Source organism: Sinohyriopsis cumingii, unplaced genomic scaffold (assembly GCF_028554795.1).
Source record: "Sinohyriopsis cumingii isolate HCF-2022 unplaced genomic scaffold, ASM2855479v2 utg000198l, whole genome shotgun sequence".
Classification (NCBI taxonomy): Eukaryota; Metazoa; Mollusca; class Bivalvia; order Unionida; family Unionidae; genus Sinohyriopsis; species Sinohyriopsis cumingii.
Window position 1 is genome coordinate 1,841,331 of NW_028315875.1, and position 25,174 is coordinate 1,866,504.

The 25,174-nt window shown below is 39.7% G+C and overlaps 1 protein-coding gene across 1 annotated transcript in view; it reads right to left on the minus strand.

Annotated features, from left to right (window-relative positions):
* Window positions 1-537: 537 nt before the first annotated feature.
* Window positions 538-25,174, minus strand: part of LOC149774570 (C-type mannose receptor 2-like) — a 59,555-nt gene continuing 34,918 nt past the window's right edge. Inside the window, exons 9-14 of the mRNA XM_089945049.1 lie at window positions 10,082-10,206; window positions 9,092-9,219; window positions 7,936-8,123; window positions 6,427-6,557; window positions 1,530-1,678; window positions 538-951 (exon numbers count right to left, since the gene is read on the minus strand). Of these exons, the coding sequence (XP_089801175.1) occupies window positions 881-951; window positions 1,530-1,678; window positions 6,427-6,557; window positions 7,936-8,123; window positions 9,092-9,219; window positions 10,082-10,206 (792 nt within the window). The 3' untranslated portion in view covers window positions 538-880. The remainder of the gene's footprint in view (window positions 952-1,529; window positions 1,679-6,426; window positions 6,558-7,935; window positions 8,124-9,091; window positions 9,220-10,081; window positions 10,207-25,174) is intronic.

Consider the following 25,174-nt stretch of genomic DNA (forward strand, 5'->3'; position numbering starts at 1 on the left):
TATCCACGAATTGTAAGAAACAAGTCCGATTACTTTTTTATGTTCAAAGAGGCAAGACTAAAGGATTTTCCGATAAAACTGTAATTGTTACTTCAACACAATCAAAAATGCATTTAGTAGCGTTATGAATATTCTATAACCAACTATAACGAACTCTTAAAAAGTCCTGCTGTAACTGGCACTGAACCTTGGAAACTCTGGAATATTTATTTACATGTAAATGTTAGCAGACGATATATTAATTCCAGTGCTCCAGTGAGACTGGTTTAGTAATTCTAATCGATTTCAAAAAATCCCCATGGATTACTTTATGCTTGTTTTATTTCTTGCTTTGTTTTCGCTTGAAACATAATTGTTCCTCCAGGATTGAAAAGTGTGCCAGCAAGGTACGCTTTATAACATTAAGCATGAACAGGTAGCCATGTTTATCTGTATGAATTAAATAATAATTTCTTCTCATTAAAATCTAGGTTAAACTGTCTCTGCTTTTAACCACACATATGAAACATGGAATATTTCAAATCACAATACTTTCGATTGAACACTTTGGATATATTTTATTTCAAATGTTCATACGAGAAGAACATACGAAATGATAGCATTTTTCAATATTTCATAATGCCTTTTCGCAATTAAAATGTATTCAATGGATCAATTTCCATCAATCCCTTTTTAATATTATAGCAAATTAATTGCTTCTATAGCGTACTTGTAAAAATGATATTCAAAGAGTTATATTCTGTTTTCAACAGACCTGTGGTTCTGTTTACGGCATTATATTTATTATGCTAAACGTTAGCTGTCATAAAGTACCATACATACATATATTCAGTACTAACATCTAATATCATGCATATATGCATTTGAGTCACGTGAGTAATTAATGCAACCTAAAAGCTATTAGACTAAGAGCAACTGCCAAGACCTTCATCTGTATCCCTGATTGCATGCCTGTAATAACAATAATGATAATAATAATAATAATAATAATAATAATAATAATAATAATAATAAAAGGAGTAAGAATAACATATAACACTTAAAAGCAAATTTGTACAAATCAAAATTCATATATTTATAAGGGCAATAGTTTGCAAAAAAGAGACTAATTGTTTACACACGTACATTCGAATTTCTTCTCGTATTTAAAATAAATTGAGTTTGTAAGTGCAAATGGACGCAAAAAATGCAAACTAACGTCATCTGATACATTTAAACTTTTACCTGACAAACGCGGACGTTGTTGTCTTCCCCTAAACCGCATTTAAAGGTCTATCATTCATTCATAAATGGCATATGGTTTTCTCCATATACGCTTCAACAACATTAAATCAATCTTTTCAAATTAAAGATAAAGCTTCTTCTTAATCTAAAAGAAAATTATATATAAAAAACAAAGCCAAAACGTCATCTGTAGAAGGTACATAGAAGTTATTGTAAGCGATGATGCAATCAACTTTAAAATTTTGCGATTAAAATTGTTAAAATGTAACAAAATGGACAAATACAATCATTGTTCTTCTCGTTACCTGCTGCTCTGTTGCGATAGCCGGGAGCGGGTCTTTCGCAGATGAATCCAGTAGTAAGTTCACATTTCCAGTCCGAGTACCGACCACCCCAAGAAATGACAACACAGTCCTCATTACCAAATTTCGAATCTGGTTCGCCGTCCCAGTTGCTTAAAGAGGAAATGTTGCATGATATTAAATTCTAATATGAATTTTTTAGTCTATCTATCTCTCTATCTATCTATCTATCTATCTATCTATCTATCTATCTATCTATCTATCTATCTATCTATCTATCTACAGTATCAGACAGCCTTACAGTGCTCTGCTTTTGTCTATTTTTCTTTACCTTGGTCATCAGGCCAGCTTCAGCTGTTATGAGAGTGGAATGGGAACCTAAATTAGTGTCTGACATGTGTAAACTGTCTATATAGGTAACGACTGGGCAGCCCACGACCATATTTATCTATCGGTCTATTTTGCCACCTTTTTACCTAGCAATCAATCAACGGATCAAGAAAATGTATACGGTCACTCTACTTCTGTTGCCCTTGTAAGAAAAACGATCCTTATGCATACATATTTTTCTTATCAGTACATTTAGTTCCTCACAATCTTGTTGAAAATGGACACAATAGCAACCTCCATTGGAGAAACAATAAGACAATTCATATTTTGAGCCAATGCACCAAATAGATATATGAATTCAAAGAGTTATGAGAACTTTGGTACGTACATAGAACAAAATACCCTGTCAAATTCTTGCAGGCTACTCTGCTGTAAACAGATATAGCGTATATACATAATCTTTAGATATTTCCAAGCTGATATTTGCCGCTAGTATAATTATCTATTTTATTTTTAAGCAAGGCAAGAGTTGAAAATATGTGCGTTTCACATGAAATTCGTTACCGTTGCACATATACCATCTCGAAGTACATCTGGTTTCAGTTGTTTCATGAATTTGTGTATAAATCCCTATTCAAAATTTAGATGGCAGTATGGGATCCAGGCCTAATCTGCCTTGTCTGGAACTGGGGTTCATCCTGACAACAAACAAACCTTTCCAACAATACAAAAAGAACTTTCTTCACCAGAACTCCAATGGCACGTCAGCCATCTAAGATTAAAGTCATTACTGATCGGCATTCAGGTCAGCCATCATTGGATTCAACCCATTACTGACCTACATTTAGGTCAGCCTCATTAGAATAAAGCCGTTACTGACTGATGCTCAAGTAAACGGTTTGAAATGAATGTTGACGAGAGCGGACTTTAATTCTCAAGCCTTGAATTCGGTCAAAACATGTTTGTTTTGTGCGTGACAGACACGATGATACCATTTTTGATTTTTTTAATGCAATTTTGTTGGACTGACGGGTTGCATAAAACAACTATATATGGTTTACCCGACTACTAGTATTTGTCAATAGTTTTCATTGTGTCTTTTTTCTATTTCGTATCCTTTGTATATTGACAGTCAATCAAACAGTTAGGAGTTAGGAGTTTTGCTTGGCATTTTGTTTACTGTTTCGTTTGTGATTTTGTCGAAGACATTACAAAAAATAAACCAAGACTACGTCAAATTTATGCAAAATAAAATAAAGTAATTTTCTGCAAGTTAAACTCATTTTTCTGTGTTATATGTTTGTCTTGTTTAGTTTTTGGTTGTAGTTGCATTCGACAAAGACAAGAAAAAGATTAGGCTAGTTAAATATTGGTTTTACCCTATATGTTGTTGTTTTGTTTTATATCTGTTTTAATCAATCTATCTTAATTTCATGTTTGGAGTATTTAAGCGAGATTTCGTCTAGTTCTGTTGCTTTGATGCCATCATTTTTTAAAAACATTCATAAGACATGTAAGGAATCTAGAATTACATGCGAGATGAGACTTTCGACTCTACAGAATCTATACGGAGTCCAAAATTGTGTGATATGGAAGAATGTTTTCCAAGTACTGAAGTTAATTGTACAAACCGATTGAAGCTTATTTGCAATATCTTGTGGCTCTGTACCAGTATGACTACTGATTTTTAATATTGAATGGAAATCTACAACTTCTGATAGAATGGCTCTGTATGAATATTACTATTGGTTTTTTAATTCTTCAAAGGAAATCTGAACCGTTCGAAAACTTGAATCCCACATACGTATTACACAATACAAAATTAACCATTTTACTCCACATTTGACTATTGAAAGCCACAAATGAATTTCAGGTTGCAAGAAAATTCTTTGTAAATTTAACCCTGCTATCCTGTTAATGACGTGACAGCTTCTTAAGGCAGAGACTTAAATTGGTCAAGATTTCACAAACAAAACTTAGTCTAGACTTAAATTTAAATCTATATTCCAGTGGTGTGATTGACTGACATTTGCCAGACTTAAAATAGATATCAGAAATGTCCTAAGTCAAGACGTAATATAGAGACTTATCCTGATCATACGTGCAGTCTGGATATAAAACAATACCCCACCACCACCACCACCAAAAATACTCTAAGTTTAATTATTGTCTGAGATTCCATTATCTGTCTGTTGAAACCAACGTCAGGATGTTTAGCCTCTTTTGGGGACATAAACCATACATCAATCATAGTCTTAGTATCATATGTGTTGTGATTTGTTGACGATAATTAGCACAATTTAACACTGGCAAGTCACACCCTTAGTATCAGATTTGTTGCGATTTGTTGACAGTACTTTGTACCTTTCAGCACTGACAAATCACAGTCATTATAATTAGTGTCTACTCGGCGCATCTTGGCTTGTCTCTTGTATTCATTAAATGGAGCATCTCTTGTATTCATTAAATGGAGCATCTCTTGTCACTGTCAATCAATAGTCTGCAAGCATTCATTTGCCCTGATAGCGTTTCTCTATTGTTGCAATGTCGTGGTAAAATTGCTCGCCGTGCTCGCTCGTCGCTCACTCTGCGCAGTTATGCGGACACAAATCTATATGCGAGTGAAAACGTATATTTAGTGACATGCTGCAACCAAGGCTTTTGTATGCCTTGAGGAGGTCTCCCATCAATTCCCTGTAGTCGTCTGCCTTGTTGTTTCAATGAAAATTTGTTGCCACTAGCTGGATGGTTTCCAGGCCGTCTTTTCTTTGCACGCAGTGCACAGTCAAATGCATCATCTCGAAGAAGCTCACGAATCTGTGGACCAAAAAAGACACCTTTCTTTATCTTAGCTTCACTTAATCTTGGAAATTGTCCACGGAGGTACTTGAAAGCTGTTTTTGTTTTGTCCATGGCTTTGATAAAATTGTTCATCAGACCCAGCTTGATGTGCAAGGGTGGTAACAAAAACTTCCTTAATTCAACAAGTGGTTGATGATAAACACTTTTCCTCCCAGGCTCCAGTGACTGTTGGAGTGGTCAATTTCTTTTGATGTAGTGGGACTCTCTCGCCCGACTATCCCATTCGCAGAGAAAACAGAAGTAATTTGTGTATGCAATCTGCAGACCAAACAAGATAGCAAGAACATTCAAATCGCTACAAAGCTGCCTTTGATATTAGTGATAATTTATGGACCTGAATAGTTGTTTCATGTTTTCATATGTTTCCTTCATATGGACTGCATCACCAACTGGAATTGATGTAAAAAAATTGCCATTATGCAGCAAGCAGATGTAAGACTCGTCTTTGATGAATCAATGAAAAGTCTCTACTAATCAGGACCATGAACGATGTTGAAGGTTACCATCACACCATCAATGTTGCAAGCTACATGACAAAAAGGGGACAATATTCTTTTGCCGGTCATGGAACATGAAAACCACCTCTTGTCTTGATCTCCACTTTTGTAGCCAAAATAAAGGTGAAAGGCTTTCTTAGCCATCGTGATTATACTTCACTTTTGTGATGCAAGGGTCACTTCACCACCAAAATAGCAGAAATTATTAGCATTGTTCACACAAGTAGGAGACATTTCTGCTAACTTTCGTTCAACAGAAATGCGTCCCTTTGCAAAATCAAACACTGCCAAATAAGAAAGCACAACACACTATGATTTCTAGAACTGATATATGGCAATTTGATTTGCAGATTGATGTAAGCATAGTTATGATTGCATCATCCATAACTTAGAGGAAAAACATGATGACATTGATATCATGTATGACGTAATACACCTTCAGACCGCATCATTCATTGGCTTAGCTATAAAGCAATTATGGTCCAAAAACAGTCATAGATTTATTCATAGATCCAGTCAAAGATGTATTTTAGTCTTTTCTGGTTTAAACTGAAATCATTTCATTTTATAACTGACTTATACTCCGCTATCCCCAAGTCAAAAACTGTAGATACTGACCGAGTATCATATCTAGAGCCAGTCTACACTTTTAAGCAACATTTTCGTTCTCGTGACGCAGAATTAGTAAAATTTGACTAAATTTGTTTTGGAAACATTTTGGCTTTAGACCTTAATTATGATCTGTCAGCGCTTTATGTCTCAGATTTGGACATATTATATTCGAACTTGAACGCGGGGTTACATGAATGTCTTTTTTGAAAGTACATCACTATGATAATGCATGGCAACTTGAAACAGTACACTACCGAAACTAACCAGGGGCTTTAGAATCCTGTAAATATACAATTATGTCACCTACATAAAAATTACCAGAGGCGGTAGCATCCTGAAAACACACACACACACACACACACACAGAGAGAGAACACGATAGGCACATGAAACATCTTATTCAAAGGGGTAATATCACTAAAAATAATTCAACCAGACACAAGAAGGATCGGGGGTTGTTATGAGGTGGCTATGAAAATAACATTATGAAAAATTACTAGCTACTATTAGGATGATAATCAGATTATGGGATTGGACATTTAGATCTTGAGTTAATAAAGAACAGTTTGCTCATACATATGATTATATTATCTACTTACATAAGCGATGGGTCGGCTGCCATGTTCTGGTTATAAAATGCCCAAACTCCTTCATGTCCTCTGTCCGTCAAACCGGTCCAGAATCCAAATATATTGAAACCAATTCCACCAAGCATGTGTTCAATGAAGGCCTAACAAAGAGGTAAATTTCAATATGCAAGGGTGAAAACGTGAATATGGTTTTGTGTTGTATGCAATCTTAAGTTATTACGTGACTTTATGAATTTAACGTAAATATAATGAATGATATCTCATTATTTCACTTTCACTCGCCCGAGACAGTATTTCTGTTTTCTTTTGATCTGATTGTTTGCGCTGAGCACCATCGGTATGCTCTAAAATCCGAAATCATTGCCAGCGAGAAACGAAGGTGGCAAAAAGGATTATTTGAAGCGTCCGCAAACCTAGAAAGATCCACTTTTCACCCCTTACAATGTAAGCAATACAAAACGTTATATTAAAATCGTGCGATATGGAGTGCAGGGTGGGTGTTTTTCCTTGATTGGTCTGCATAGCTAAGTAAAATTGTCAGATGGGGAGTGCGGGGTGGGTGGGCGTCCTTGATTAGTCTTCATTGCTATGTAAGACTGTCAGATGGGATATTTGAAAGGACAAAGGCTCCTGTAAACCAGGATGCAAATTGGTAAACGAGAATTCCTGATATTGGATTTGCTTCCAAGAATCGAAACATTTGGGGGATTTTATATTTTCCTAACATGTTAGCATCGATCACAAAGTTAGACATTTGTCCACACAATTAGGCCTCGTTTCCTTGAAGTGTTTCTGTGCATAGCTCAAAATAAAGCCCTAAGCCACACAATAGGCTTCTTATGCTCAGAATGTTAGCTCTCATTCCCACCACTCAGCCTTGTCTGAATCCCCACCACTCAGCCTTGTATGAATCCCCACCACTCAGCCTTGTATGTTCGAAACTTTGTAGAAAAAGCCTTGAGCTAAAACTCAAACCTTTTAATCAGTCTTGCATCGTGAAGTAAATCTAAATCATTGAAATTCAAATAGGAAGTAGTGGAAGCAAATTTAAGATCCCTAAGTTCAAACATACCAATTTTTAATAATACTAAGCTACCAAAAATTAAATGAGAGCAGACTTTAAGGCTTGAATTTGTTAAATGGACATGTATGATACTTTGATTTTGTGTGTGATCGTCAGTCAGATTTAAAATATAAGGCGAGCATCCAAATTCAGAACATCATAAAAGATCAATAGTTTCCTAACTATCTGAGAAACGTGTCGTTAATGTAAATTAAAGTTTATAGCAAAAACAGAATCATCACAAGACTTTTCTTGCCTAATTCCATGTTCCTACATCATAAACCCTATGAAATTCTAAGATCGCTTAGCACCTCGAAGAATAATTATCAATCATATCTGACAAAACAATCACATGGACACAATTATAAAGTCACAAACGTTTTCTAGCCAAAGAGTGTTGAAATTTGTTTTTAAACAATGGATTTATACGAATGTGATTAAAATTTAAACAACACCTTTTCATCTGCATCATTTACATAAAGGAGAAGTGGTATATTGTTCCTATCTGGAGCCAAAGAAGCGCAGTAATCTATTGCTTCAGACCACGTTAGCAGCTTAGATGCCGGTTGAAAGTCCGTCAGTAGGTAGCAGGTCACAGAACTCCCAATCGAACGAGCCGCCCAGTTGCTGTTTGGACATTGAGCTGGTGTAAGAGAAAGCAGCCTAGCAATTTAGAGTGATTATTTCGTGAACGTTATCTGAGCTAAGAAATTAATTCTTAACTATCCCAGGCTCAAACACTACAGAAGTCCTCTTGAAAACGTTGGTGCAAAGTAAGCAATGTTTAATAGATTATCTTGCATCAAACATTTCAGATAAATAAATTATATTCATGTACAAAGTAGGCACTCCATCCAAGTTAATAAATGACACCGCTTGCAAATGTGCATTAAATATGGTTTAGACCATCTAGTGCTTCTTCACAACGATCCAAACAAGCACAAATGAAACAGCATATTTGTTCATGTAGTAGTTGTCTCCCTTGGAAAATATTAAATAGTGTACTAATTTCTACGCATACAAACTGAATTAGATGCTGCTAAATTCGTTTTGCAAGTTACGAATGGTCATATCATATTTTGACTTTATTACTACCCATCAGTAAGCATGACTTTTTGTTAGGGTAAACATTATTCTAAACAAAACGCATATAAATGAAATTGTATGATGGTATATTTTCAAAATAGTTGGGCAATTAAATTTAATTTTGTTGAAATATATTCTTTTCTGCTTAATACCTTAATGAAGTGTTGCTACTGAATAGGCGAATCATTGAAACTGAAGCTGCCTTTTCGATTTAGCTTGATTATTCAGGTGAAAACCTTTTGTTCTTTAAGGTTCCATTCCGTATTTCAAATGGAGGTCACGAACACAAGCACTAAAATTCATATACAAATATATAATAATTAACTGCATTGATCTCTGTCCAATAATTTCAAATGCAAAAACCATAGACCATGACCAGTCGTCGTACAATGCACCTTCAGAGCAGAGACTACATTGTTCTTTTTATTTGTGTACATCTTAGGCTCTGATTTTTTGGCGCATATAAAGCAAGCGAGTTTAGTTTTGCGCATGTTCATGACGGAGTACACAAATAGGTACACATACTTTGATTGGGTAATTCGCATGCGGCTGCGCTCTTGGATATGCAGGATTTGTCGTTGTAAACTCCATTGTTGTATATGGCAGCACAGTCTTCCTGACCCATTTGGTTATTTGGTTCTTGGTTCCATACACTGAAAAGAATATTTACCCGGGAAAATTGCATTTTTCTGAAAGGTTGAAAAGCAATATTCATGTGTATGTGCTATATTTTCTTGTGTATAATGAGTGCTTACCCCGTCGGTGGCCTTAGTGTGTCCTTGTGAAAGGCACATAGCTCTTATTTACATGGCATGATATAGCAAATAGTGATAAAAGTACCATTAAGTGAAAACAAAAACAACACATCAAGTGCAAATAGAGCAGGCTCTGATCTGCCTTCGCATAAAGGGACGAACATTAGGATTTATGCTGTTAACATGAGGGCATGTGTAGAAGCAACAGTTCAGACAATCATGTATGCTTGTATTAGGCTGGGTTATCCATATTTGCTTACATCCAACAAGTAGTTACACGAGACCCTTTAGGCACATGTGATACTATTTTATTTTTTGTGACCATATAGATACGAGTTCTTTCAATTTTAACTATTTATACGATATAAATAGTAGCAAGGGGTCAATAAGTTTATCATTTAGAAACAAGAGTTAACAGCATTTACAACATTTCGGATCTTTCCGCGAATGGAAAAACATATCGAATGTAATGCATTAATAACCATATTGTAATTGTCAAAAGCATATGATTTCAATATCACTGTACTCCACGGAACATATAGGTTCATGGCAAAGGTCTGCGATGTCCTACCGTATTTACAGTTGGGATGTGTCTCCACTTGCGGAAAGATTCCAGATTTGCGACTGTATCGAAAATGGAAAGTAATCATGCTTCCTTGTATTTACCAGTCCACCAATATATTGGATCAAATCTGTCTTTAATGTAAATTTGGTACATATATAGTCAAAAGACAAATATATCCATCTTACAAACACTCACATGAGAGATGGTGAGGATTGGGCACCATCGGCCCAAACAAAGGTACCCTCCTGTCTCTGGTCATTTAGTCCAGTCCAGTAAGTTTTGGGATGTATGCCTGACATCATCTGCGACTCTATCCACCACTGTATGACAGAGAGAACGTAAATCGTACATATAGAAAGAAACCTATATAATTTTATTTCATTCAGTATACCTACCTAGCGTATCACACTTAGGATATGTTTCGGTTACACATCTTTTACGACATTTCAGCATGTCGTAAACTATTTATATCAGTAGCAACATCTCCTGTCTCCACATAGATTACTTTTCGGTGAGCTTCCATAAATACTACTCTTGTTTGTTCTAGTTTTGTTTATCAGCATCACTGCGTATTTCAGCACTCATAATTAAGTAAATCAATTTGATATTCACTTTTCGATATTATTTTTGTTTAATTTACTATTGCCAAAGCAGCACTTCGTTTCTCTCGCAGAGAATCAGAGATGAACAAAAATGACGGACTTAACTCTCCCAGTACACGTGCCACAACTACCGTATGTGTGCAAAGTGTGAACGGTAAAGAAAAGAAAATACAGATGAAATACGAGTAATGAAATATTAATGCACCCAATTTAGACCAGTGGCAATCTCACCCACCCACTGTCATTGATGATGATAAAATATCTATAGTTTTCGACCAAAGGTAGACAAACGAAATTTTTGGACTCGGAAGTATCGTATTATAGCCAATCAAACAATGAGTCTTTCAAGGTTGTTATTGTAAATTCAACCTGGCATTGCAAAATATCTAGGACGATTACCAGCTTTGGACGAAGCTTCTAATAACGAATGACATATTGACCTGAGCATGGAATCTTGGTTACGACTTTCGACACTGAACGAAATAAAGCATCGTTTACTAACGGTCCGTCATGAGATATCTGTATTTTGGGTTGGTAAGCTGAATGAACGGGGGTTGTGGCTAATGCATACACCAAGCCCTTGGACTGCTATCAAATGTAAAGAGTCAGAATCCTGATTAATAAAATGCATCACAGAATACTCGATACGTATATAATATGTCTCATATTTGCTAGAATCGAATGACTAGGCAAGGGCTTATTGCCATATTTGCAAGTTCCAATTTTTATCATGCACCTGAAATATACTCTGTATGCGCTCAAAATAAATGTTACCATTCTGTAGCTCCTTGTTCGTTCCAACATCAGCATCAAGTGTGCTAAGCCAACTCGTATGCGTAGAGACTTTAGAACAGTTGTCTAGCTTGCTGTCTTGCAAATCAAAACAATAGATTTTTGCTAATAGACTAACACCACAATATCTCCTTGTTAGGCTAGGTTTCATCACAAAGAAAAGGAATCCCTAAAATTCGTGTCCGTTCAGTCTAAACTATGCATTGCAAGATTATTTTTTATCGGAGTATGGTATTCAGTATCCAACTCAAGATATGACCATGACCTTAAAAATGTTATAAACAAGATATAGATTGATTATAATACTGCTAGAAATTATTTCAATCACCTGGAGATTATGATGTCGCTCATAGATTTAATGGTCAATGCTAGTCTGTTTTAGAGACCTATTCAAATGCAATTTTAGCAATGACACAAACCGTTGATAGCTACTGCAAACTGTCTCGTCGATTCCGAATGAGATGCTTGATTAATCAAAGTTCACATTCTGAAGGGCCAATGTTTTTTTTTTCCTTCCTTGCACGATATTTAATCACAGTTACCACAAATGCTTCCCAGCTCGGATGGGGCGGTCGTTGGACCAGCCAGTTTGTTCAGCTGTTTTGGACAGACCTCTGTGAATCACTTTACATAAATTGTTAACATTCAAACTATGATACATGTTATTTGGACGAATTGCACCAGTACTGTATGGGGATACCCTACGTACAATGGGAATTAGCATTAAAAACACCCCTGGGACACTCTACGTACAATGGAAATTTAACATGGCAAAAAATCGTGGGACACTCTACGTACAAGGGGAATTTAACATGGCAATAAATCGTGGGTCACTCTACGTACAAGGGGAATTTAACATGGGGAATAGAGTTTGGGTTTGTCTAGGGACAAGGGAAATTGAATATGGGATTTTTTTTTAAAAAAAAATTTTTTAAAAAGGGGTAGGCAATTGAAAAGTCATTCTCTTTTCGAGAAATATGCGTGGCCCTGAAAAGGGCCTTTGGGTTTCTTCTTCTAACACTTCCACTTCTTCAACCATCTTCTCACTTTTGTCACTATTCCTGTCTTCTTTTTCTCCTTTTCTGGCATCCAGTCTGGATGGCCCAAGGCTCTAAACTTTTCCTGGACTTTGATCCAATTTTGATTTTGCCTTTCAAAATCAGCCTGTTTCTTTTTGTTTTCCTGATCTTTTCTTTCTTTATACCATCTCTCTTTAATCTTCTTTACCTCTACCTCCATCACTTTTCTCATCAACTCCTCTCCTTTCCTCAGTCTTTCCTGACCTCTCTCCACATAAGAGCACTCTGACCCATGTGACATTTTTTCAAGAAAGCACCTGCCTTTGCTTGCATTGTCAAGTGCTTCCTTTAGGCTTCCCACTCTGACATAGGTGGGATTTATCATACCTCTCAATCTCTTTTCCTCCTCTTCAATCATTCCTGCTATCATTTCTTTTGCTATGTTTAGACATTTAGCGTAGTCCAGGTACTCTGCTATCTTCCATTCTTTTTCTAGTCTCTCCACTACATAGATACCATCTATTATCCAGTTGTATATATGTACCAAATTGTTGAACAAGTCACTTGCAACCACCATCTTCGTTTTTATTATTCCGTAGAATGGTTCGAACGACGAACGTAGTGGGTTCTTATAGTGAAAGTGCGGACGTGATGGAAAACATCCCTTAAAAACATATAATTGATCTTACCTAGATCATGACCAAACAACGCGCGGACGTGAAGGAAAACATCCCCCACTTTTCTCATTTCATATAATATAACCCAAACTATACTCTCCACATACGCTAAGAAACAATAAAGAAACCCATAATCTACTATTCACACGAACTTACTTGAGCAGTTACAAGCACAATCACTAACACACAAACACATACACTCGCATTATTTAAAAAAGAGTTAGTGTTTATATTCACACTACTCTACCTACACACATTGGCAAATGGATGGTTATTTCTTTTCTTGAGTATTGGGTAGCCCTGAAAAGGGCTGTTTTTTTTTTTGGAACTTCATGGACACCTGGTTAATGGTGGCACCTTCCAGGCCTGGCGCCACATACACATCTTGTTCCCCAGTTACTTTTTACTTTTTTGGGGGAGAGAGCAGAGGCCGGATATGTGGCTTCAGAATCCCAATTTTCGGTTTCTGGGATTCTGAAATTTCTTCTTCTCTCCTTTTCCTCCTCCTCCTCTTCTTTATATCTTCTCTCCTCCTCTTTGTATCTTTTTTCCTCCTCTTCTTTATATCTTCTCTCCTCCTCTTCTTTGTTTCTTCTTTCCTCCTCCTCTCTCATCCTTCCTTCTTCCACAATGGCCTCCGCGGCCAGTTCGTTCAACAGGCGCCTGGCATATTCCAGATGCACATGAAGTTCCAACAGTTTCGCCAATCTCGTGTTCATTTTTGGTGTTGATCAATCAACAAGGGTAGTTAGACTGCCGAACGAGTTTCAATTTATAGTGAAAGCGCGGACGTGAAGGAAAACATCCCCCTAAAAACATAAAATTGATCTTACCTAGATCATGACCAAAAAACAATGCGCGGACCTAAAAGAAACACTCACTCAATTTTTAATGCTACCCATCACTATTTTAAAATTTTTTATAAATCACTTCAATAGACTATTTACATACGCAAAGCAATCCAATCTAACCCAAACACCAAAAAAACATTATTTTAATCTACTATCCTCACCAAGTTACTTTAGCACTTACAAACACAAACACACAAACACATACCCTCACATTTTTTTAAAAAAGAGTTAGTGTTTATATTCACACTACTCTACCTACACACATTGGCAAAGTGATGGTTATTTCTTTTCTAGAGTATTGGGTAGCCCTTAAAAGGGCTGTTTTTTTTGGGTTTTTTTGTTTGCTATGGCAATCTTTTTAGTTTCTAAGAATGCGATGTCCTCTGAAGATAGACTTTCTGGCGATAGGTCTGCTTCTTCGGAAAGAGAAGAAGAACTCTTTGGTGTCGATACGACAATCGACAAAGCCTCTGTCAGGTTCAGGTTGCTGCTGCTGTTGTTGTTGTTGTTGTTGTTGTTGTTGCTGCTGCTGTTGCTGCTGCTGTCTCTGAAGTCTGTATTTCTCTGTCCATTCTTCTTTTTCCCTGTTCACCTCTTCTCTGAAGAGCTCTTCTATCAGGTCTTCAGTGACTTTTAGTATTCTCACATTCTCTATCTCTTCTGGCTTCGGTATCAGACTGTGTCTGACCCTATGCAAATTCACGTAGGCTTCGTTGAGCTTAGCTAGTTTGGAGCACATCTTCGTAGGAGGATGAGTCGACAATGGATGGTTAGACTAGTTAGTTAGTTATTTGGATTATAGTGGTTTTCGTTCTTTTGAACATGTACCACTTTTTTATTCACGCACTGCGTGATTTTTAATTACTCCTGGGGGAAGGAAAAGGAGCCTCATCCCCCAGGCTTTTATGTACTCAAAGAGTACTTTTTAATTTAGCCACTCAGGTGTAGGACTAACTAGTCCTTAACAACCTGACTGAAAGGCTAATAGACATGAGTGGGAATAGTCACACCACACACTCGTGTTTCTTAGTTGGATTATGGTTAGACTGGAAACAACCCGGTTCTTAAAGTCAAAGCGCGGACGTGAAGGAAAACATCCCCTTCACGGTTTTCGAGTCGCAACGTTCAGTGAGTGTCATGAGAGGGATAGTAAGAAATAAAAGAGCATCAATCAAACATTCTTATAGCTAAACAAACCACAAAGGCATTTTTTTCAAAACACAACATTTTTTATTCTATAATCACTTAACACTAAACAACAACTCTAACATTTTTTAACAATAATCCAACATTATAACATCAAACATTTTTTCTTAATTCACACTCTACTTTAAACAGGGCTGACAACGTTGTAAATGAAATTGTGATTTCCACTGTTGGAAATCATTAGGCCATTGATGGACACTACGTTTCCTAGCTTGAGACAAAAGATAAGCATAATGGTCACAAAACCATCGATCTACTTTCACATCGTTTCTAGAAGAATGACGAGGATCAAAATGAGTCACTAAATGTTCTAAGGAATAGCCCAGGCTGCGATGATGCAGAAAATACACACAGTACTGTCCACACACCAAGGAATCTGTGCCTTGTAATTTCACATTATTGAATCGGGTGGTTTGAGCATTTCTTCTCATAAAGTCGATGATATCGTCTTCCAAAGGGGGCAATCCGTACGAATCGAAATATTCCACACATCCTTCTTGAGGAAAGTAGACGGCTACCCAGTGGGTTCCTGGGAGATGACTGTCGTCCGTGTTGATCACGTAAGCTAGATGGTCTTTAGGTTTGCGATGAGGGAGTTCATCTTTAGCACAGACGACAGGATTCCAAGAAGACGTATACGAACTGTGGTTCAAAAGGTAATAAAGTTCCCAGGTATCCATTGATTTGTGTGTTGTTTTCTTCTTCACAGATAATAATAAGTCGTCAATTCGATCCTGACTTTTTGCTTGAAAATGTCTGACAAATAACCGTTTCTTCGTTTCGTCTCCTCACTCTGATTCAGGAGAGCTTCGATACGATGGATCTCTTGAGTGGTTAATGGTGGACAAGAATGTTCACGCAAATCTTTATACCACTGGTGCAACACGTCTTTGTTCGAGATGAGACTCCAAGCTTCGTCCAGATACTCGTCCAATTATTCTTCTTGACTCAACATCAGGCATTTATCGTGTTGAATTTGACTGGGGTGATCGTTTTGACATCCATAACAATTTTTCTTGATCAATTCCGTCATTTTTTCGACCAAGTGTTTGGCAAAACAGGAGACTAAATGGGCTTCTTGTTCTGGCCATCTCGATTTCATCATGATCACTTCTTCTTCTTTTTCCACGGTCTCCTCACATTCCATCTTTAAAGCTTCTCCACTAGGTAAAGAGGGATAACAGTCTTCCATGGCTTCTAATAATCTAGAATGACTTCTCTCAAACTGTTGATTTCTATCGTATTATCGAATTCTGCATACAGGATGACGTTCACTGTCTCATCCAGTGGCTTTGCAAACTAAAGTTCCACACGAATCTGGCCTGATTTTATAGGGTGGAAATGTCCCTCGTCGCTGCCTTGGTCTGGAGTGAAATCGAAAGCCCACAAAGCATAACCTCCTGCGTAATCGTCGTGCGTAATGCCGTGACTGGTGTTGGTTCCTAACTGGCCGGTGGCTTCGTACAGGGACAAGTACGATCTCAAGTAATTTTTGTTGGTAAAGTCAGGTTCGAAAGGTCGGGTACACAAGGTCTTGCCATCGCGACTGACTTCGATTTTCTTCACGTTGAAGTGTTGAAATTTGAAAGGATTTTTAGCGAAGGCTCCGTTGAAGGCTTCATTCTCGACCATGCCAAGGATTAAACGTTTGGGTAACTGTCCTTGAAACAGATGATCTTCGATCATGGAATGATGGTTAGCGGGAATGGTGAACGTTTTCACTTCCACACGTCGGATGGGATACTTGGCGGTCGTTCTGCTCAACGTTTGACTGATGTCGTTTCCCACTTTAGGTAGCACTTCCACGCGTCGTACGTAGAGTTTGGCCTCTTCGATTTTGCTTTTAGGAGCCTTAGCAGGATCAGCCAACAAATGGAAAGCGGTACTGCTGCGATTCAGTCTCAAGCGGACATTGACCCCGTTCAGCAAATATTTCTCTTGCAACCACATGTCCAAATGCAAACGATCCATCAGTTCTAAACTCTTCTTATTTAAGATTTTGCTTTCTCTTTGCTCAAAGCCGGGATTGGCGGTTCCATCCAATGCGTCGAACTTGGTCGCTTCGTCAGGTTCCCACAGCACACAGGCATTGAGATGAGTATCCTTGGCATCTATTCCGTACTTCAAGAGATTTTCCAGGTAGGCACGGTAAGGGTAAGTATCCATGCTGCTGCTGACTAGTTTGTTATTCAAGTACAAATCCACTGAGCTGAACAAGGAATGCATGAAATTGTTGACGGGAGCTATATTCTCAGTGTCATCTACTTTATCATTATCCTTATCTAGAACTTGGACTTTCAAGTACAAGTAACTGCTATTCAGATCGATGTAATCTTCGGGCTGTCCTTTGATTTCAAACTCGATGGGTGCGGAATCGGTCAATGAGGAGACGGGGTGAAATTCCACCCATTGGGATTCTTGCATCGTCATCATGGAGGGGGCATGGCAAACAGGTCCAGTTCCGTCTTGGAACAAGCGCAAGACTCTCGGTGCATCATTTTGTTCTGTTCTTTCTCAATAATCGAAAACGTCTAAGTCTCGAACGGTTCTTCTTTTCTTGGCCTTTCTAGCTTGAAGTCTGGTGAAAGGGTGTTTTCTTCGTCGTCTCTTTCTGCCTTGTCCTTGCTGAATGCCTGACTCGGTAGCGTGCAGGGCATTTATAGGTGTGTCTCGTAGGCCTAAAATGTCTTTACCCGTTTGTAGCAAGACATTTTTGCCTGCCCTCATGAAGGCTTCTTTAGGGTTTTGTTTGTCGATGATGACATTTTCGAGAAATTCTTTGCCTTGCGTCAGTGCTGCATCTTTCAAGGTGTGCAATCCGCGTGTCACCATCGGTTTCAACACCGGGGCCACCGAACGAAAGGCCGATTTCAGCATATCTCTTAAACCGTGTCCTCGCTGTCAAGCAACCCCTCGGTACACTGGATACATGACTTACTTACGAATCGTGAGAAAACCGTTTTCGAAAATGGAGTTTCACCGTGACTTTTCCATTGCTGAATGGAATATTTTGTCCCAAATCTCCTTTTATAGTAATGTTGACCGTGTCCAAATACGACTTGCTGACCGGCAAATAGTGAGGATGGACAAATTCGCGGTGGACGTGGTAAGTGTTTCCACCTTCCTCGTCAGCGTTCGCGGCAGAATCCACTTTGAAAGGAATGACACGCAGTAACGGTACGGAGGTGTGTCCCACCACGTTGTATTCCACCACATCGGAATACACGAACATCAAATTCAGTCCCTGGTTCAGTTCTACTGGGGTACGAAATAACTTGCTAAAAGACTCGTTGTCGTAAACGATGGGTAATTCGTTGTTGTTCATTATGGTCGTTCTCATGTTCATGTCTCCGCCCAACATGTCAAACAATTCAGGACAAAATAAAATGGACACGATTTTACTCCGCTCAAATTTGATCGAGAAGCGACGAGCTACTTTGTGGTACTCCATGGTGGTACTTTTGTTGTTGACTTGCTACAAAGCTTTCCCAAACACACCATTAAACTTGGCAGCTATGGTGTTGACCAAATGTTGACCACTGAAATAATAGCCTGGGAGAATGGGCAAGTGGTAGGTCCACTTTTGAGTTTTGTCATTATAGGTTTTAATGTCCGATATGGCTCTCTTATTCAATTCCTGTTGCAATTGCTCGTCATTAACTTCCACATGAAAATAATTTTGATTGGGAAGGACATTGAGGACTTGGGTCGGGTGAATCATTTCTACTAAAGCCACTTCCCAATGGGCTTCGTGATCTAAGGGGATGGCCTGAGGTAATTTGGCTGTCTAACAGCACAACGTGTTGTGGGGAAACACCTCCATGGAACTGTCACTGGGTAAGATTAAGTAAAATTGGTTTTGGTGACTCATAATTCCAGAGTTCTGTGGCTGTCCGAGGGGTTACTGGACGTCAGAGGCGTGTCTCCGTCTAAAATGGGGTTCTGATTGTTGTTGTTGGAGTGGTGACTGACACTGGCACTGGACACAAGGTTCCCGTTCGAGGAGAATTTCAGGGAGGGATTGGGAAGCAGGTAACCGATGCAACTGCTCAATAAAATGGTCCACAATTGTTTGTCTCCTTGTTGCAAACTCAAATTGGCGATGGCTGCCCCAATGACACAATACACCACGAAGATTTGGCAGAAAAAGACGATTTGCGTTTTAGGCACACGTTCTCCACACCACACCCACAAGGGTTGTTTTTGTAAATCTTGCACAGAAGAACTAGGTGAAGGAGGAGTGGTCGACGTAGCTGCGTCTGCTGTGTGAAAGGGCATGATGGTCACTTCTTTTTATAGTCGATGACTTGCGAAGCGTCGATCCAAGAATCAAAACTGGGTGGATATCCTTTCCAACGTACTTTGACTTCTTTGACACGTCGTTTGCCCACTTTACGGGTTCTGCGTTCGAGAATGCTTTCGATGTCGTACACGTCGTCTTCTTTTTTGGTGACACGTTGTAACTCGGGTAAATAAAACGTTCCTTTGAGAACTTCTCCGTTCATGTCTTCCAATTTATAGACGGTAGGATGACGGCCATGCACTCGTCCAGTGACGCGAAACAATTCGGTTGTCCAGTTAGGTAAGTAACCTTTGTCGAAAGTGCGTTTGGTTTTGCCAATGCGCACCCAATCTCCTACGACCAAGTCTCCACTTTTCTTGGGGACAGCCCTCGTCGGGGACGTACCAAACAGGTGCTCAAACACCAACACTTCGTTCTCGGGAGTCACGTCTTGCGGGGCACGTCCGATGCTTCGATGGTAAGATTGGTTGTACGCTTGCACCAGGTGCAGTAAGATGTCGATGTACTTCAGAGTGTGGTGATGCGTAAAATATTTCCACATGCGTTCTTTCAAAGTGCGTTGAAAACGTTCCACGATGCTGGCTTTGGTTTCGGGATTCTCGGTGGTAAAAAAATGAATGTCACGTTTCTTTAATTCTTTTTGGAAAGCTTGGTTCAGAAATTCGGTACCTTTGTCCGTTTGCCATCGAAGAGGGTGACGACCGCTTTGTTTCAACACCCGTTGCAGAGCTCGCACTAACTCGCTGCTGGATTTGGAAGTCAAGGGTACGACCCAGGCAAATTTGGAAAAGACGTCGATGACACAAAACAAATATTTGTAGCCACGATTGTAGCTGGCCAAATGAGAGACATCGGCTAAATCGGCTTGCCATTGATGATCGATGCCTTCCACTCGGGTGCAACTTCTGGCAAACTTGCGTCGAATGGGTTTGTGTAAAGTGTGGGTAGCTTGTTCTTGTAACCATCGTTGCACTTGAGGTAAACGGAGACTTTTCAGTCGACTTTTGGCAGCACGATACAATTTTTGAACTTCTGCGTAACCTGCAGGATGGGAGGGATTGTAGTAAATGCTTGCTAAGACTTTTTCCATTTTTTTATTTTTTTTGGTGTTGGTTGGTGTGTTAATAAGACACCCACTCTTGGAGGATGCTACTCTTTTTCTCTTGGGGTATTTTCTTGGATTGCAATGCTTTGCGTGTGCGACCGGCAATAGGTGTCGAAGAGGAGGATGTCTGAGCGGGGGATATCGGTTCTTGTTTCACTTCTGTCTTCACTTTCTTTTTCTCTTGTGATGAAGAAGGGGTGGCCATCATCTTTTTAATCCATCCAATTCTGGAGGTAGGTGGTGTTGTTAACTTGCGTACTTTTTCTGGTGGAGTTTGAAACCCTTCTTCTTCTCTTTTTTCTGTCTTGGTCACTGGTAGTGGTGGTACTGGTACTGGTACTGGTGATGGTACTGGACTTTTCATCAAGGTCTTAAAATCTTTCAAAGTGGGTAGAGCTGTTTCGTCTAAAGCTTTCTGGTGAAAGAGTTGCAGTCGTTGCAAGAGTTGACCGTACTTTTGCGATTTTTCTGTTTCGGACAAATCTTGGCGATCCATCAAGGACTGCAATTCGTGTTGTAACTGGGACATCTCGCTCAAATTGGGATTGGGAGGTAAATGCGGGGTGCGTTGTTCTTACCACCGATGGTATTCCATCCATCGTTTGTAAGGCACTAAAGCTAGTTTTCGTCCTTCCATGGGGTTGTCAGGGGTCGATTCTGAGATCTTGGGTCTCCAGAGGGCCTTTTTATCTTGCTCCCACCAGTCCTCCCAACATGGTTCCCAAGACTCCTTTCAGTATGGGGCCTAACAAGAGAGGTAAAATACCTCCACGTTGGACAAACATCTTTTTTTGACGAATGGGAATTTTCTTTCGAACCATTTGGCGAAGAACGTGACGATGTTTGCCTAAGCATTGTTTCTGGTGTTTGGACAAAGGGATCGTGCCTTTCAAAACGTTTAAACAACATTCGCACACGGTATCGATGACCTCTTTGGAGGCCGAATGAATGAGTTTTTTTCGTAGAGGTGGAGAAGCTTTGGACAGGATAGATAACATGTCCCCATGTTTGACTAAACGTGGTGGTAGTCCTTTCCTTTTCTTTCCTTGGGGTTTTCTGGAGGGTGACATCTTTGAGTCTTCAGGAGCACCAAAAAACACTGATACCCCGACTTGGTCACAGGCCTTTTTTATACTGGAACGCGTCGCCACTGATTGTCTTTACGTCGTATTAGTTTGAGGACAGGCATGACACGTCGTGCAGGGGTACGTAACGGACTAAATCGAGCCAGTTCTTGCTTGGACAAATCCAGTAAACTTTGTAACATGCCCGATCTTTCTTGGACTTTGATTTTGGGAGAAGGTACTTTGTGAGCAGCAGCCACTGCCACTAAATTGGAGGGTCCTGCCAATGGGGAAGTTCTTTTGGGGGTCATCACCGGAGAAGTTCTTGGTGTAATCAACGTCTCCAAGTACTCTTCAGTTCTTGGTGTCATCAGCGGAGAAGTGGATGAACGTGAGGATGCCGGAGACGCAGTCACTGCCGTGGCAGATCGTGGTTTGCGAGTGTAAGGTTGCGTCCTGGCCGACGTGCCTCTCTTGCGACTAGTTTTCTTCTGTGGGCTTTTCTTTTTCTGGGGACTTTTTTTCTGTTTCTTTTTCTGGGGGCTTCTTTTCTTTTTTCGGGGTGGTGGTGTCTGATCAGAGGAGGGTCCCGCCACTGGAGAAGTTCTTCTTGGGGACCTGGTCTTTTTCTTTTTCTTCTTGGGGCTTCGTTGGACTTTTTTCTTGGGTATAACTTTGGGGGCATTAGGATCCCATCTTAAGAGAGAGCGAATGATGACCCCTCCTAGAGTACCGCTCCCTCCAGGTTTCAAAATGATTTGTTTTTTGGTTTGAGTGTCGATGCGGGGATCGGCCAGTTGGACCAAAGCGACTTTGTTTCGATCGAAAAAGCGTTTGGTTTGATGAGGAATCTGAATGATTCCTTGAAGTATTTGACGTGCCGTCACCGTGAACCATCGTAAGACTTCTTTGAGACTAGCTTCTAAGACACGAGCTCGTGTTTGTGGATTTTTTTCTCGACTGATGCCATACAAGGCACGAATCAATTTGACGGGAAGATGCGACTGAAGGGACGTCATGTTGACGTTGTGTGAGACAGACGAAAAAAGGTCTGAGGTTTTTATAGATTTTTTTATGTGGAGTGAAATTAAGTCGAGGACGGAGACGTGTACAGGACAGGCCCTCCGTCTTGGCACCAGTGGTGAAACAAGTGGGTACGAAATCGCAAATCCTCGGGGGTGGTAGGTTTCAAATCGACGAGTAAATAGGCGTGTGGCGTTTGAGTGGCATCGTCGTACGCTTGAGTCAGCCAAGGCGTTCCTAACTGTTTGGCTAAGACTTGCACTTGCGATTTATCTCGAGGGCTTTTAAACAAGACCACGTAATGCGCATTGAGACTGATGGTGCGATGGGCTTTACTTTGTTGAAACAAATTTTGGGTGATGTAAACGACACTGGCATTACGGTGATGCCCTTTGCGCGTGAACCACAGTTTAATTTCTTCTTCGTCTTCTCCTAACATGTCGTCAAAAATGACCAAATGGGTTAGACGGGAGTCAGAGACGATGCCGTCGTCTTCTTTAGGAATGCCTTCCACGAACACGATGGAATCGCCTTGACTTTCTCGCAAGAGGCTGTACGCCGATTGCCACTCTTTGTAACACCACACGATCCGTTGAGGTGGCCGATCGATCAAATGATGTTTATGTTCGATCAAACGTTTGACGAATTCGGTTTTGCCTGAACCGCTAGGTCCAGCAATGAGCATGTTAAAGGGATGGCGAAGATACAAAGCCTCCCAACTGGCACGATCTAAGTGTTCGTCGATGACTTTGACAGTAGAGGAAGAGGGTGCAGAGACAGCAGAGGTAGCCATAGTGTGAGAAATGTCACTTGTGACTCGAAAACAAACAAGACAAGAGTTTATATACTTTTTCAGAACACGTTTATTGAATGTTTTTTTTTCAAACATGAATACGAAAAACAAAAATACATAAAAGCCAAACGCTTAAGTACAAGAATAAAAGGCACATGATAACCATTAACGTGGAATAAACACAAGTGTCTGTACAACAACATGTTCTGGGTAATGTTCTAACCAGTTCTATAGTAGGGGGTAAGGTCACACAAGTGTCCTCCCGAAAGGATCTTTCAGTCCTGTCCACGACAGTCCCGTCCTGGGTGACGGGTTCTTCTGGCACCGTCACTAACACAGGTTGAAAAGTAACTTTTTTCCTTGAACAACTCTCGTGCATACTGGGCCACTTCTTGGGTCCAAGCCTCAAAATCCCATTCTTTCCAGGCACGGACATCTGTCCAGTGGGGATGTAAGTCACAAGCTACACACACATCGTCATACACGTCTTGGATAGCTAAAAGTTGACGAATCTTTTTTTCCCGTAGAGGTCGAGAAGTATCCAGAAGAAAACGCAAGGCTTTGAGCAAAAGGAGTTTTTCGTGACCATTTAAGGCCATTGAGGTGGTAAGTACTGATCGTAAAGAGTCCACAAAGAATCGGCTGGTAAACGAAATCCCAGAAAACAAGTCACTAAGACACACACCACTTGTCGTCCCAAATTGAATGGATACAGTTCTTGTAATAATCGATGGTAATGATCTACCGTTTGAATATGGTCATTGAGTTCCTTCCACGGAATCTGTTCAATCACTTGTGACATAAGCCGTGGCATGGCAGCCTAATTTTATAGTCTCTTTGTTTCGGAAGCAATACAGCTCTCGGTAAATCCTTTCTCTCAACTCCTCAGGCAAGCCCAAAATGTTCTCTTGTAAAGTATCCATAAGTATATACACTGTTTTTGGAATCGTTGGGTGGTGGCCAATAGCCTCGTTTAACTTTGTGCCTGATGTAATATCCACTCATAATCAGTCTTCTTGTACTTTGGAACAGAGCATAATTTAAAAACGGATGAATCACTTTGAGTTTGCGTTTCACTTGTATTTTGATCAGTTCTCGGTAAATGCGTTCTCTCAACTCCACAGGCAAAGCACGAATGTTCTCTAGCAAAGTATCCATGAATAGGTCATACTAAATCCTCTTTGGTCTGACACAAGAAATGTACTCTTCGCACAAACATGGTTTTACTTCAGTGTCGAATTTAAATCATTTAGTCACTAATCTACACATTACAATTCGTTCAGAAGTTTCCTCTTTCACTAAGTTGACATTGTGTTCAAGATTTTGGTAATTCGTTAACTCTTCCTCTGGAATTCGATGCAGCAAGTTTACAATGATGTAGTAGATAGAATCGTCCATAACAAACCAATCCTTTTTAAAACCAGGGGATCGTTGATCAATGTCTGTCCAATAGAACACTTTCAATTGAATCAATCCTTGTATAGCCTTCAGGTACCAGTGGTTCAAACACCGGTGACGTAACGGATGCAATTGTTCTTTACGTTTCACTTGTATTTTGACCAGCTCTCGGTAAATGCGTTCTCTCAACTCCACAGGCAAAGCACGAATGTTCTCTTGTAAAGTATCCATGAACAGATTATGGTAAGTTACTTCAATATCTCGGTCCCACTAAGGGTAAGTAATGACAATTCGGTGACCATCGAGCATGTTCTACGTAGGCCGAATCTTGCGGTTCCCAGTGGTGAAGTGACACACCGCAACTGAAGCACTTGACTTTATCTCCTTCGCCCAAATAGAAAAATCCGGCTCTGGCTAATTCTTCGGGGGTCGGTCCTCCCAGATACTTAGGCCAT